General features: G+C 29.5%; 1 protein-coding gene across 3 annotated transcripts; it reads left to right on the top strand.

Moving 5' to 3' along the window:
• Positions 1–380: 380 nt before the first annotated feature.
• LOC132753880 (dynein light chain Tctex-type 5-B-like) lies at positions 381–15693 on the top strand (the record flags this gene model as incomplete). Of its 3 annotated transcripts, none has more annotated exon segments than XM_060744420.1 (4): positions 381–514; positions 7973–8130; positions 13556–13655; positions 15603–15693. In XM_060744420.1, coding segments are annotated over 4 exon segments (434 nt in total), but the record flags the coding sequence as incomplete, so codon positions are not given.
• Between the last annotated feature and the right edge of the window lie 793 nt (positions 15694–16486).

Genomic DNA, 16486 nt, shown 5'->3' with positions numbered 1-16486 from the left:
CTATATTTTTAAAGAAAATTCTTGGAGCGACATAGAGGGTGACTTTTTTTTAACTAGGCTGCTAACTAGCAGACACCGCCTTAGAGAATATGGGTATACATGTACATCTAAAATAATCCATTTAATATAAATACATCTTTAAAATAATCAGTCTTTTACGTTTATTATAGAAAAACATGTCCGCAGCAATTTATCTAGGATAATCCATATAAAACCAAGCCAGATCGTAGACCTTCAAGTAATATTTTTTATTTGACTCACTGTACATTAAATCAAGGATTTAATTGAAGATGTGTTAAAATTCACCAATGACAGAAATAGAACTTAAAAGGACCCTGCCCATGAATATTTTCTATGTAAACTTACGGTTAAGGTACGGACTATTTACGAGACTAATGTGCATCCAGAAGCTTGACAAAAAAATAATGTATGCGTCCATATAACAAGGAGTATACTTTTCTGCAGACGCTGAATTTCGTTGATCTTTTTACAGTTCATCAAAAAATAAGGCAAGGTATACGAGGGACACTTTAACAATTATTGCTGTAGAGTTAGTTTTTATTTAAATGTAAAAGAAAAACTTAATTAGATTTGAAAGCACACAAGACACCGAAATTTAGCACCATTCACCTTTTCATGTTCATCATCATGATCATTAAATTCCCCCTGCTACAGAAAAAAGTCTTGGCAATGTAGACAAATTAGCATTCTGTAGCAGATGCTTAAATCAGAGACATAGATCTGCTGAAATGTAGTATATACTGTGCTCCTCTTAGTTCACAGTACTTAACACTTTAAAACAGTAAAGAACACAAACAATAAACTTACACAACAAAAACTGTTATAAACTGTATCATTTAGTCATTTTTCTGCTATATGACACAAGGAAACAACAATATATTCAATCAAAATTAGTTTTAATTTGTCAGATGTAAACCGTGTGTCGGCCATTTTGAAAACAGTATGTCATCATTTACCTCGCGGTAATGGTGATTTATTTCAGTTTTTTCATGTTTCAGTTAAAATTTCTTTAAGTTATTTTGCATAATTTTAAATATTAAAAGTATCTTTACATTGTAACTCAAAATTCATTTTTTCAACAAACAAGAACATTTAGAAAATGATGATTGTTTCAGACATATGCACAAATTTAATGGACTTTTGTTGTTTTTTGCAGAAGTTTGTAAAATGTTGTTCAGTTTTACGTAAAAATCTATAGATTTAGATTATTTTGCACAAAAACTTTGTTGTTAAGGTGTTTGAATAAAATATGTCAATTATGACCAATTATAACAATGGTCACATGAAAATATGCCATTACCGTGAGATAAGTGATGACGCGGAATAAGTGATGTTGAGTATACTAAAAATTCGCTTAACTAAATGCATTTTTTTTTTTTGAGTATTCCCATAAAAATCATCAAAAATATAGCAGGATTGCCAGGAATATATTCAATCAGAGACATACTGGTGATAACATAGTTATCTACATCTCTGATTCAATTTGTTAGATTCAAACAGTGACTGTGTACAAATGTATTTATCATTCTATAGATCTAATTAAAACAAAATCCTAAACTGTATTATGTTTGCTTTTGGCTTTGTCTGTTAACTAAAGTCATGCTTATATCGAAATATTGATGGTTTTATTAATCTTTTCTGATTAACTGAACATTGAAATTAAAGCATTTGTTTTATTTTTCACAGTGAGATATAAGAGATTTATCTTGTCAGGTATCAAGATAAAATAATCAATATATAATTTGTTAGAAAAAAACCCTTTCATTCTAACTTAGGACTTCTGTTTGATATAATATTTATGGAATTTATTGGTTGTCACCTTTTCCAAGCAATTTGATTCTGCAACTGTTTGTAATTATGGAAATTTCATGGCTGCCCAGTTAGCATGCGATAAATTACTTGAGAAAAGGCCAGGCAAAAATGATATTGGTTTCAGGATATTTTAGTATTAATCTAACTAATAAATTGATGTTAGCCATCTGTTATAGACAGACTCAGTACATGTACATGTATGTGTTTTTGCTTCCTTTTCTTTCAATTTTTTTTCTGTATTTTGTAATAACTAATATTCTTGTAGTAAAACCTTGTCACAGAAAAAAAGGTATTATCCAGCATAATTACATTGTGCTTGTTCAAGATAATTTGATTGCAACATAAAAAGAATATAACAGCTTTAATTCACATCAGGAAAAATACATGGAAAGAAATTATTTTAAATATAAATGGTACTTAATTTGACAACAAAAAAAGTATGGTTATTATTACTTACTTAAGTAAACATCATGATTTCAAACTTTCTTTTAGAATACAATTCTGTGTTTAAGTTTAGAATTCAACTTGAAAGCTATATATTTTACAAAAAATATCTAAAATATTTAAGAATTTTAAGTAAAATTATTGGAACAGTTTATAATACTGTTCTAATATCTATAACCATAATCAAATTGAGCATAACCTTTTCTTTAATTTTTTTTTTCAAAGTCAAAAAGTTTTCATCTTGGTCAGTAAAAGCATGGTTATTTTTTTTTCCAAGTCAAAAAGTTTTCATCTTGTTCAGTAAAAGCATGGTTTGCTGCCCTAGAAAACACTTAATTTTTATAGGGTGGCCTTTTTAAGGTTCAATTACCACTTAAGACAGGTACCTGATATTGTCATCTGTTGTCTTGACAACTAATACAATAGATACCTAGATAATTGAGATTGTGATTTAAATCTAGTAGCAGAATTAATTGTTCCATTTTCTGTACATCGACCATATCTAGAGAACTGATGCCAATTGATTTGTAGCAAAAAAAGACGATATAAAACTGTAATTACACGCTTTCATCAATATGGTAATGGGCCTTGACAAATGGCCAATCATGGATAACTAATTTCTTTAATGATTTTTCTATTATATTCTGTAATTTCTACATATTGAAAAGACAGTGTATGGTTCACTTTTGTGTGTGGATTAATATTGTTATTTATATATAAAATAATTAAGAGAATTTAATACACAAAGAACAATGTGTAGGTATTTTATTTTAAAACATTTTTTTATTAGTTTATCAAGGCTTGTAATTATTACTTTTTTTACAGCATAATAATGACAAGTTTTTTTTTTTAATGATTTATTTTCAAAATTTCAGTTTATGATCATAGATATCTGAATAAAATTTGATTTTTCAATGTTTTATTTAATGAAATAAAAGATTTAGAGGGGGTATTAACACACCAGGTCGGTTTATATATTGAATATAACTACCTGTTTTGGGTATTAAATACCTTTCATCAGGTTATGTTTATTTAAAAAAAAAACCCTCATACTTTTTAATTTAATTGAAGGTATATAGACTGGATGACACTTCTAACACCAGTCCTATTGTTTATAAATTAAAATATTCAATTTTTCTTTGGAAATCTTTATCAAAGTTACTTTCATTCAACACCTTTTATGTGATGCCTTTTCGTTTAGTTGAAGTCAGTAAATTTTGAAATTGCATTTAGAAAATTCATATGAAATAAAAATTACTGTAATTCAAAAGAAAAAATTACAAAAATCATTACATAAGGTATTTAAGACGAATCAAATGACTATTTTATCACCACAATGATCACGAAATAAATTCTTATATTTACACCAATATATTTTGAATAATTTTCACACAGCTCTGACTTGTTACAGACGTCATATTGTGTTTATATACAAATCTATAAGAAATTGTCATTCATTCCGAAATACCAGGGGACTGATCCATTTCTCGTAGCATCTATGATTGCACAGCTCCCTTTCCTTGCACACATTAGCCCATTCAGCTCATACTCAGATGTTTATATCTAAAATGAAAATTAGCTTTACATTTCAAGTAAATTGTATCACTTTCAACAAAAATTGTACAATTAAAAGCAATTATGGCTTTGCTTGATTTTTGAATGGCCTGTTTCGTGTATGTTGATGGCGTAAACACTTTTTGAATTGTATGTAAACCTTAACATGTTTCAAAGATATTTTTTCTTTTCTTTTCGGTGATGCTAGTGTAAAACAGTAATTAGTAATTATTATTATTATTTATTATTATTATACCAGTTTTTAAAGCGCCCTATTCATATATTCATACACTCAAAAGCACTGTACAATGATGTCATTAAGAAACAAGCAAAAAAAAACTTCATACACAATACATTATAAAAACTATAAAAATTATTAATAATAAAATTAAAAAGTTTTCCTCACATCACTTTCTTGTGCAAAGAGTTTAGCCTTTTGCGTTTCTCTAGCCTGCTGGTAGCTACAGAATCTGTCTAGACCAGATTACGTCATGGATGTCCAGGCTGAACTTACTCTGCACTGGTCACTTGTGTAGATACAGTTGCAACCAGCAGATCAGAATTGTCACAAATACTTAATTCTGTATAACTTCCAAAGTTTAGTTTTTTGTTTGTTTTAGTTTTTTTTTTTTTTTTTTTAAGTTTAAAGAAAATCACTATCTGTCATTATATCATTACCATTGTAAGATCAGCTATGTCTGAACAGTTGTTTATTTTTTATTCACTTTGCAAAAATCCTAAGCCCTTCATATGGGGCAATGAAACACAATTTTGTGTCTGAATTGGTGTTTAATTGGGAATATACCTACATTTGGCCCTTAATTGATTTATACAAAAGTCACTGCTGACTTCCTACAGTGGAATGTTTTAAACTTTGGCGGACCAGTGTTTTAATATATATTATGTCATGTATGTAATAATGTTGACATTTTGCTTAAACTTGATGAAATGCCACTTTAGGCTATAAATACTATTTTGTTGAATATTGACACATTCAATGTTAGAACAGATGTCACAGTGCATAGTAATAATGGAATGCATTACATTTTCTTTTTGCTTATTCACAATTATTTGGAAAATATGTTTTTTTGATATTGGTTATTGGAATGAAAATATGTATGTTACATAGTTCTTTATAACAGTTGTATTTAAACTTTCAATTTTTTTTAACCTTGCCCTTAGCCTGCTGAGAGAACAGAATTTGTGCAAGCAACCAGTGCAGACCAAAATCAGCCATCACATCATTCTGTGCTGTCTGATCAATGGTCTGCACTTTTCACTATTCAGTCAGTACATATTCTTTTTAATTTTCCTTGTTATATATTTAAACGTAGCTTTAAAGGGCGCTAATGTTAGCGTTACACTATAGGCATGTCAATGAAAAATGACTCATTTCAACTATAAACCGTTCTCTTTTTGAGTATGTGATAAATAGAATATTATATTCGTGTAGATTCAATACTAAATAATTTAAACTCGTTGAATAGAACCATATTTCGCTCGCCAGAGGCTCGCATAGTATGATTTTATTCAATTTGTTCAATAAATTTAGTATTAAACCTTAGCACTCATTCAGTATCCTCTATTTATCTGTCTTTACTTAAGAAAAATTAAAATTCATGTTATATTAGTTGCTAGAAAGTTCTCTTGTAGGCTTTCACTAATTAAAGTTATATTATGTCTGTACTCTTCAATTTGATTATTGTTCATGCTTTTAAATTTGATTATCTATTTAAAATGCAATGTTAAAATTCAATTACACTGAATTAGTGTGGTACTAATTTTCTCCCAATTTTAATTTTGACGCTATTTCTCATTCTGCTATAGCACAGCAAAATATCCTGTCTCAGATACAAAAACATTTCCTTTAATTAAATATGAACAATTCCTAGTTGTATTTTTTTTTCTGAGTCACTGAAATCAAAATTGAACAAAACATGTTTGGAATTTATATTTTTTGCATACAATAATGAAGTGAATTAAATGTTTCATGTTTGTAAGAGAGTCCTGCAAATTACAAATGATTACTTCTTTCAGAAATGTTGTCCGATTACCTAAAATTTTATTAAATTCTCGAGTCATTTATCCTAACAAAACAGATTTATGTTTTTCTTTCATAGATCTCTACAAAGCCAATTTCAGGAGACAGAACTTCTCATCCTTTTGCATGATTAAGTTACTTGCAATCCAAATTTTTTACTTTCTGTGAAATCATTTTTCTTTCTTTCTTGTTTTGTTTAATGCACCACTAGTTGCGCAGTGGGATTATATTATTGCATAATTTACTTGGAAGACATATTAAATCATGAATCTTGATGTTTCATTTATGGAAATGTTGGTTTCATCTTGTTCATTTTGTAGCTTATTTTGGCATACAGTTTTACATACTTGACATTTTGAATAAATACCATACATAGAGTATTTGACTGAAATTTATGTATTTCACTTTGTTGTATAATATTGAATAGCTGCAAGTTTTATTTATGTAATGTTGCCTTTTTTTGAAAAAAAATGAAATACACATGATGTGAATCAAATTTTCAAATGACTTTATGCTTTTTGATGATTTTGATTATTATTATAAGGTTTACTGATTTTTTGTTGAGTAAATTGTAATGTATACATAGTCTCAGAAATTTCCATGGCCAGGTATAATCTCATGCAACATAACTTGCTGACACACAGGGCACCCATCTAATATTTTTCAATCATTTCTTTTATATTTTTATTTCTTTCTGACGTCCCAGGTACTAATGTATATGTCTATTTTTAGAAAAGACCAAGCTTTTTTTAAAGATAATAATGAAAGCCAAGTTCTCTATTTTATGATGTCATCAAGTCATGATATCAAAATGTTTATGTAAAAAATGATTAACGCATTTACAGATTTTGTGTTATTTATTATAATTATCATGTAGAATAGTTGGAACTGCTAATTTTTTATTTCATAAGTATTTAAACTTTAGGATATATTGTACTATTTTTATTCTTTAGCATTCAAATACAATTTTTTATTCACAGTAACAAATTTATATATATTTGATAATTTCACTGTGAAATTTTTATTGAACAGCATGCAATGCTTGTGAAATGGTAATGTAGCAACTTAATTTTCTAGCAATTATAAATCCTTCTCTATAAAAACTCAATGTTTCATAGAGGCAAAAAGAAACCCTTGGTGTTACCTCTTTTTGGAAATTTCCAACCAATTCCCTTGCAATTAGGTTATTTCAGAGAAAGTACAAGTGAATTTAGAATACAAAAAAATATTTTTACCTGTTCAGTTGCTAAATGAAACGGAATAAGAGTAATTAGAATACAGTTTCAAATTAAAACATTATTGTTGTTAAAAAGACCCAGTAAGAAATTCAGGAAAGCAATATGAAGTAATCACATTTTTATATCAAACATAGGAGTATGACCATATCGGACAATTACATGATAATATTTTGCTGTTGTAAAATTTTGCCAGTATTATTTTGTCACATACGGTAGCAATTATTTCTTTTGCATAGCTGTGCAGGCAGTGATGTTTTTCTCAATTTTCAAAACAACCTTTCTAAAGGCATAAAATATAGTGTGATAAATCAGAAAAAAGGGGAAATCTGAAATCAAATTCTAATTACTGAGAATGGAATTTACCCGCACATATTAAAATAAATTTCAATTTCAAATCAGTTTAACATTTTACATAACATAGGCACTGAATCTACAGTAACAGGGACAGCTTTTTGTCTTCTAGCTGATATAAGTTGCTGATGAAAAAGTGATCAGGGCATTTTAGGGGAAAATATTACCATTTTTAGGGGAAAATAAACTTTTTTGGGGCAAGGGGAAACAGACTTTATTTTGCTGTAAGATACACGAAAAAAATCTCTGGCAGTAAACTGCTATAATTACCTCATATAAAATATAAATGCATTAATAAAATTATTAGAGCAATAATTTTTAATATTTCAATTTCAGAGTTACAGCCCTTTAAACAGATATTTTATCTATACATGCATGTATTTTTGGGACATAATTATGTCAATATCAGGGGAATGTTGCCATTAGCTTTTGCAACTGATTTGCCAAATATTTACCGATTACATAGGAAAAATCTAATAATTATATATAAAGGTCTGTGTTTCTTTTACAGGGCTCAGTCAGAAAGACATAATGACAAATATTCCACTTGGTGGGAAGGTATCCAGCTTGTTTGATGTTCCTGAACGAAGGGAATTACAACCTCATGGATCAAGTATCACCTCCTTTGCTTGGGAGCCACATGAAGATGGTCCTAGAAAAGCTAAAAAGGTACTGATACTTAACTAATGGCATGAAAACTTCTGTTTCTTACATTAACTCACTATTATAACTGCATGCACTAAAACTTTTTACTTGCCTTTCAGCTTTTTCAAAATCCTTTCTAAAGAAATTTAATATAATGATATGTTAACTAAATATGATTTCTTATGATTATTTATACTTTAGCATCAATCTTCTTCTACATTTACAACTGCAGAAGCCCTTAGGACTGCATGATGGTTTATGTCTTAAACACAAAGTAATTGGTAAATTCAAGAAAAATTGAGGTATTCTGAAACCATATAATTTCCAATGAAAAACAAAGGTGCTTTAGAACTATTCTTGCTTATATTTTTCTTTAGAACAAGTTCTAACTGGTTCCCACTAATCAAAGAGAGCAGTAATTTCAAATCTCACTTAGGTTATTAGACTGTAAAGTCATTCAGACACTTGTATTTTGCCTTGCATTCAGGATGTTGTGAATGCTTGTTTCTTGTCATGCACATTTGTTGTTAATTTTAAAAAACTTTAGTAGTATTAAATTTTTTTTTAACTTTCCCTCTTGTGCAAGTTCTGTAACAGCTTTTATTTTTAATGCTGAAGTCAGCAAAATCATTGTTTTTATGTTCTTTTTATGTTCACCAAAGCAGGGGTGGAAAATCATATATTCACTGCCTTGTCCATCCTATTGTCTGTCCTTACACATTGAAATACATGTATGTATACTTACTGGTAGGTTGCTATTAGAGCAAATTAGGGAAAAGTAATTTTCCTTGGATGTCATTCATTCAGTAAGCTCTTGTGTCACATCATATTTTCTGAGAAGTGGCTAAAAGAACAAAAGAGATGACAAAATAGCCACTCAAATACAAAAATGTTGATGTCTGTCTGTCCCTTCTTTACACTCTCATCTGAAGAATAACTTGAAAAGTATTGAAGAATTATTGATTCAATCCTCAGACCCAGGGTGAATATAGACCAGAGTTAGAGGGAGTGTTGTGTTAATGAACCATTATAGCTCTACATTGTTAAGTTTTTAATTTATCTCCCATTATATAACACTTAATAAAACTTATCTGTTAAGTTTTTGATTTATCTCCCTTTATAACACTTAATAATGCTTATCCAGAGAATTACGTGAGAAGTATTGTAGGAGTTTGATTAATTAACTTCTCTGAGTGACAGCTACCAGTAAAAGAAAGTGCATTTTCCAAAATCTTGCCTAATATTCATGATTATCTCCCTTAAAGTGAATTAAAAATGCCTGATACTCAGACTACCCTTGTTCTGAAAACAACTAAACTACCAATGGTATTTCATATATATAGAGTCTAGAAAGAGAAAGCGTAATACATTGTAATATTAAGGAAACTGTAACTCGATCTACATTATCTAGTTTTTGAATTATCCCCCTTTATAATACTCCAGAGAATATGATAAAGTATCAAATTGAAGAAATTTGATTCAAACTTCACACAGTGATAGAGACTTAGTAAAAAGGCTGTGACTAATGAAGCAATATATATCAATGAATCATAATTCTGGCTAACTTTGTTTGGAATTATTATCATTTGTAATATGCTTAATGCTATAACCGTTGTTACACTTTACTTTAAATATACAGCCTTTATATATTGACAGATGCTTCTGGTATTTGATAGGATCTTAATTTTAACAATACCATGTCTCTTGTGATTGGAAATAAGTCTGTGTCTTGTCTAAAGAATGAAAAAACAATAAAGAATGAAAAAAAAAACAACAAATTATAAAGGACTATAGCATGCCATCTTACCTTGACTCAATAATGAACACAAAAGCTACGGATTTTCATCAACTTTTAGATTTTTACAAGCACAAATTAGAAATATGCAAATTAATGCACTTGCCATATCAGGAATATGCAAATTAATGCACTTGCTAAATTAGGGATATGCAAATTAAAGCACTTGCAAAGACGCATTTAGTTAATGACAAATCTCTCAAAATTGAATTGTTTACATTATGCACTTTTAAAAATGTATTTTGGTCTTTATTTCTTTGTCACTTGATTGCAATTTGGTGCAGACATTGTCTAGATTAAAAGATTTAAGATGATTGGCAATGATAAGAAGTGTCTGGACCTTATGTCCACAGGAAATTATGTCAGATAACTGCAGATTGCACTTACCCAAATGTGCATTACAGTAACTTTCAATTATTTTATATTTTCCACAAAAGCTACTAAAATAGATTACTGACATTCATTAGTCAACTGGCAAAGTAATGGTGATTAACCATTATTGCACTTAATGCCTTAAAAAGTTGTGAGTATCTTAAAAATGGATTTACCAGTTATCAAATTGGACAAAACCGTTCATCATTCTAAAGTTAAGTAAAATTTCAAAATATTAGGTGGCATAGATGTAAAATCTGTCACCTTCAGCACACTAAGTCTTAAGAGTTTAATTCTGATAAATGTGTAAGGAATTTTTTTTTTTAAATTGTAAATTTTTATTGGTACATAATTATTTTCTATCGTCGATTGAAATTAATTTTTTTTTTTTTAAAAAAGCATTGAATCTTATTACTTATCTGAATTGCTATATATCATTTTCATTTCATTATTTTGAAGTTTTTACCCTTTGTTTCTTTTCTTGCAGAGTTTTTGTCCTAATCATAACTCATATAGTTTTAAAGATATTTAACTTCATTGGTGCTTGCTAAAGGCTTATTTGTCAAAGTATACAAATGGGCTTTCCCTTTAATAACATAACAATATTTTCCTGTTTGACAGAGGGTTTAGTAGTCTGTGGCTGCTTCTTGTAATTACTCCTAAAAATCTTTTTTCAAATTCAATTTTCTCTTGTCAGCAGTTCAGATGAAAATGAATGATGAAAAAATATCAAAATTGTGACGCACTTTAATCAGTTGCTAACATTTGCCATTGTTTGATTAGTCAACAATCATATTTGCTTGCAGGAATTGAAATAGCATTTCTGAAAGTGTTTGTAAACATCAAAGAATGGAATTGAGTCCTCAGTGGATGTAAATTTTCATCTGTTTTAGTGTTTTATAGCATTTACCAATCATGTTTTATTGGAAATTAACACCCAACATTCTTACCAGATTACAAACAAAACCATTTGCAGATTGGAAAGTGTTAATGCACTCAATGGAGTATTGGTGCTGCTCTAAATTGAGTGATCCATTTAAAAAACAAATTTTGTTTTGCCCAAGGATCATACAAATGTATTTTTCCTCGACAATATTTCATACATAAAAGCATTGTGAATGATATTTGTCAGGAAAAGTAATTCTCTTGTTTTTATTTTGAATTTGATAGGTTTTGGGGGAGAAATCACAACTAAGCATTCAATTTCAAAAATAAGAGATGAGGAAATTGTTTCAGGTTTTTATTCTGAAATTGTTTGGCAACATGACCCAATGTACTCAGAATACTCAAGGGATTAGGAATTTCACCATTGCTAAATTTTATGAATACTGAAATCCCATGACATACTAAGTGCGTATTTCAAAATCAAAACCAGACGGTCTATTATACCAATTGAGGAAGTTTATAGTTTAAGATACTATAAGGGAAGAGGGCCTTAATTATAATATTGCTCAGATAAGTAAAAACTGTTATGTTACAACCGTTACATTCTTGAGTGTGAACAAAAAGAAATAATGAAAAGGAAATTTAATTATTTTTGTTTAATGAAGTTCCAGTCAAAACGTTGGTCTAAAATGTCAATAATATATTTCTATAGTATGAACACTATTTTTCTTTTATAAAACCTCTATGAATTAGGTTTTGATTATTATGTCCCCACAAAGTGGGAGCATATAGCATTGCACTTGTCCGTCCGTCCATCCGTCCGTATGTACGTCCCGAAATCTTGTGAACGCAACTCGACCCCTAAAACCGGATGGCAGATTTTGCTTTAACTTTCAGGGATGAACAACCTTAATGTGTAGATGGTAGTAAAGGAAGGAATATTTGCTGCGACCAAATTTAACAGAATTATGGCCCTTTGTTGATATTTCACTATATACATTTGTACTATGTAGAAATTTTGTGAACGCAACTCTTCTTAAACCGGATGGCAGATTTTGCTTACACTTCCAGGGATGAACAACCTTAATGTGTAGATGGTAGTAAAGGAAGGAATTTTTGCTGCGACCAAATTTAACAGAATTATGGCCCTGTTGATATTTTCACTATATACTATGTAGAAATTTTGTGACTGAACTCCTCTAAAACCGGATAGCAGATTTTGCTTAAACTTCAGGGACAAACAACCTTAATGTGTAGATGGTAGTAAAGGAAGGAATTTTTGCTGCGACCAAATTTAACAGAATTATGGCCCTTTGTTGATTTTTAGTTTTCAACTTGTGGCACATGTAGTCCAAAAAATATTTGACCTAGAGTCATAAGATTGACAGAACAGTGGCGTGTGGGGGCATCCGTGTCCTATGGACACATTTCTAGTTTAACTCTATTTTAAATATCATTAAGGGAATGTCTGTGCAGTCTGTTCAGGCTATAATTAATAACTATTGGAAATCTAACTTTAAGTGGAATGTCCTTGGCCGAGTGGTTAAGATTGTTGACTTAAAACCACTTGCCTCTCACTGCTGATCACTGCTATCAAATCCTGATAAGTCACCTGATCTTAATTGAATTCTTTCATGAAAGGAAGCTATCTAGCTAACTAACAAAATGTCAGTTGTTCTACTCAGGTACCCTGTTTGTGCCAGAAAAAAAGAATGGAATGGTGCCTGATGTCTTTCTCCAACTGTAAAGCTGGAATGTCACCATATGACTTGTATATTGTGTTGGTGTGAGGTCAAAACTCAACCAATAAAAATAATAATAATATTTATTATAAAGATAAGTCCAGTCAAATAAAAACTGTAGAAATTCAACCTGCCAATGGTTAAACCTTGGCAAAACCTTTGAATGAAAGTTTCACTGTAATAATAACATATATGACCTTAACCCCTTAAGGTCAAGGTCTGATTTTTAAATTCAAAAAATTACATGAATTACTTTTCTGTTTTGAATCTATTAATAAATTTACTTAAAAAATTAAGAATTTGCTCCAAATTTGGACACAAACATATCCTAGATAAGAATTTCATTTTCACATGTATTAAAAATGACCTTGGTCACAAAAATTTTCACTTTAATGTGAAATGTTCAGAATTCTGTGAAATTGAATTATATTGGTTTTGTTTGCATTTTTTTTTCTCCAAATAGTAGAAATTGAACTAAACAAAAAATATTTCATTTTGTCAGAGCATAAAGTTGTATTTCATACATACTTGTATTTTGTTTGTTTTATATTAGTACTTAATCCTCTTTGAAACCAGCGATTGATTTTTTCCCTAAACCATTTTTATGGTGAGAATTAAAGATAAATGTATAATTATATTTCTTATAATTTTGCAGATATACTATGAGAACACATACAAGATGGAACCACCAGAAAAATTTCGTCCAGATAAAGTCAGGCCTATCATTGAAAAAGTGCTTGCTACAAATTTAAAGGGTAACTTTTTATTTTTATGGGATTTTTATTTGTTATCAGAGATTTTATTGCTTGATAAACTTTAAAGCATTATACGTTTAAGTCACTTGTCATCAAATATAGGATGGCACCATAATAGTTCTGAACGAAACTAGTGATCAATACAGGCCTTAAGTTTATTACCAATGTAACAGAGTTAGGCAGCTTAAACTACACTATTGTTTGTAAATACTGAAAGTATAAAATCCCCCCCCAACAAAAAAGGAAAAAAGAAAAGAATACTGCATATATTTCTAATACAGCATTTATCACCTTAGAAATTTGTCATTGAAAGTTTTGTCAATACTTTACTCATAGAGACGTATTTTCCTTTCTAAGAATAAGCTATAAAATAACCATAACTATACCATACCAGTAATTACCAACAATTTCATCTGGCTTTCAAATTTCCTGTAAGAAAATATATTAGACTCTTGCAGCTGCATCTTTTATTGATTTTCCTTTGAAAATGATAAAACTCCATTGATTTAAGGATCACACTGCTTTATGGACAGTAATAATAATATGTCTTTCACTGTGAAAGCACTTTAAAGAGATTTGTATATTTATGCTTATAAGTTTGTAATTAAAAGGCATTGAATAATGCAGATTCACATTTCCAGTTTCACCCTATATTATGAGCTGTCATCAGTAGAAATATAATATAAATGTATCCGTGATCATCAACTTTTCTGTCAATTGATTATTGATACAGTGCTGAAATGGTGTATAATTTTGACTTATGAAATCGTCTAAAAATGCTGAATATTCACCTAAAAAAAACATGGAAGCAGGTGCACTGTCAAAGAGAAAATGTCTCGGAAACTTATAATGCTGTTGTTGTAACTTAATGGACATATTTCATAGAACAGGTGACAAGAAAGGGTCACAAACAAAACATGGAGAGGGCATTTATAAATAAATAAAACAAAAGATATAATAATATTTGTTACATTTTACATAAACCATGAAGAAAGGTAAACAGAAAATATGAGTGGAATAAAAATAAATATCATACTTGATTTATTATCCACATATTTGTTATCCCATTCAGATATCTCTTCAAAATGTTTTTTACCTAATCAAATTGACAGCAGCCACTCTATTCTGTCATGATACATCTCTAAAGGTAATGCTATGATCACCAAAATAATGTTTCAAGAGGAGTTATGCCCCCTTACATTCTTTATATTAAATTGATAGGGGTCAGTATACTTGAGTGACTGTTATTTATAAAAATATCAGTTGGGGTCAGTATACTTGAGTGATGCTTATTTATAAAAGATATCTATAGGAGTCAGTATACTTGAGTGATGGCTATTTATAAAAGATATCTATAGCTGTCAGTATACTTGAGTGCTGCTTATTTATAAAAGATATCTATAGGAGTCAGTATACTTGAGTGCTGCTTATTAATTTATAAAAGATATCTACTAAGCTGTAAGTATACCTGAGTGCTGCTTATTTATAAAACATTTCTTGCATATCAGACAGGATTATCTTCCGTTTACACCAGTGCTAGACAATGTAAGACAATTCGCGTGCTTTAAAATGATGTCATTGCTGCGCGGGTTTTATGAATGAATTGCGGTCTAAGGATGACCTCACTTAACCGTTATGAATGAAGTTGTATGTTCATACGCTACTATAAGAAATAATGAGAATATCAGTTTTCGTAATTTCTGTTCTGAAAATAATTGATACGTAATATGCAAGAAAAAGAATCAAACACCGGCTCTCGGTACAGACGGGAATGTCTAGCTCTCGGGTAACTGTTTAGCAGAAACTCGGCAGAGCCTCGTTACCGCCGAAAACAGTCACCCTCGAGCTAGATATTCCGGTCTGTACCGGCAGCCAGTGTAAGATTCTTATAATCTATAGGGGTCAGTATACTTGAGTGATGATATTTATTTTCTAATATACTTTCAGGTAGAAAGTATGATCCTACGGAGTGTTCATTACTGTCAAAGGCCCTCTCTGATGATATCAAACATCAAGTAAGAGCCCTCAAGTTTGATAGGTAAGTAAACATATATTAGCAGTCTCTTTGAGAAGATCAAATTTTTGTACAAAGATAGTATGCCAATTATCAAATTAAAGATCCTGTATGTTGTTATTGAGGTTGTTACTACACATAACTGAAGTTTTATTCTGTATATAATTGTGGGTGTTCGGTTTATTTTGTTACCCTTGCCGCAGGTATAAAACCATGTATATCTAATTATACTTATAAAACAATTTTCAAACATCAAAGAATATGTAAAATATGTAATGCAAATATTAAATAAATACACATTATTTGAAATCTTTAAAAAATATATGCATTCATTTCTAATTGAAAAATTTGACTAAGACTTTATAGAAAATAAATTTCTAATTACCTCCCTTTATTTACATGAAATGTAAAATTCAGTAAAGATTTTCATCTCAACATTTAAAAAATATATTTATAATATCCAGTAAAAATAAAATAAATGCTTTCCTAAGCTTCTAATAGACATTTACTGTAGTCTTCTTTCCTTTTTTTGTTGTTTTCCTATTCAAAAATATTCATTTTGTCATGCATGACCATGTATTTCTTTGTTTTAATTGTGTTTAAAAAATTCAAGAAATTTTAAGTTTAAATATTGCAAACTTTAATTATTGATGAAAGAAAATCCTTTACAAACCAAAAAGTTGTACATCAAAATTTTAATATTTTGTCTTTGAGGATCACTTTGAGAGAGTTTAATATTTCTCAAAAACTTTTTAGTTTTTGTATCTCGTTAAAGTTTCCACAAAAGTACTTATTACCTTAGTTATGAACTATCTTA

The sequence above is a fragment of the Ruditapes philippinarum genome, unplaced genomic scaffold (genome assembly GCF_026571515.1).
Source record: "Ruditapes philippinarum isolate M1 unplaced genomic scaffold, ASM2657151v2 ctg13248_1_1_1_1, whole genome shotgun sequence".
NCBI classification, from domain to species: domain Eukaryota; kingdom Metazoa; phylum Mollusca; class Bivalvia; order Venerida; family Veneridae; genus Ruditapes; species Ruditapes philippinarum.
The sequence above is the reverse complement of the archived record's forward strand: the minus strand, read 5'-3'. Positions and strand labels throughout refer to the sequence as shown.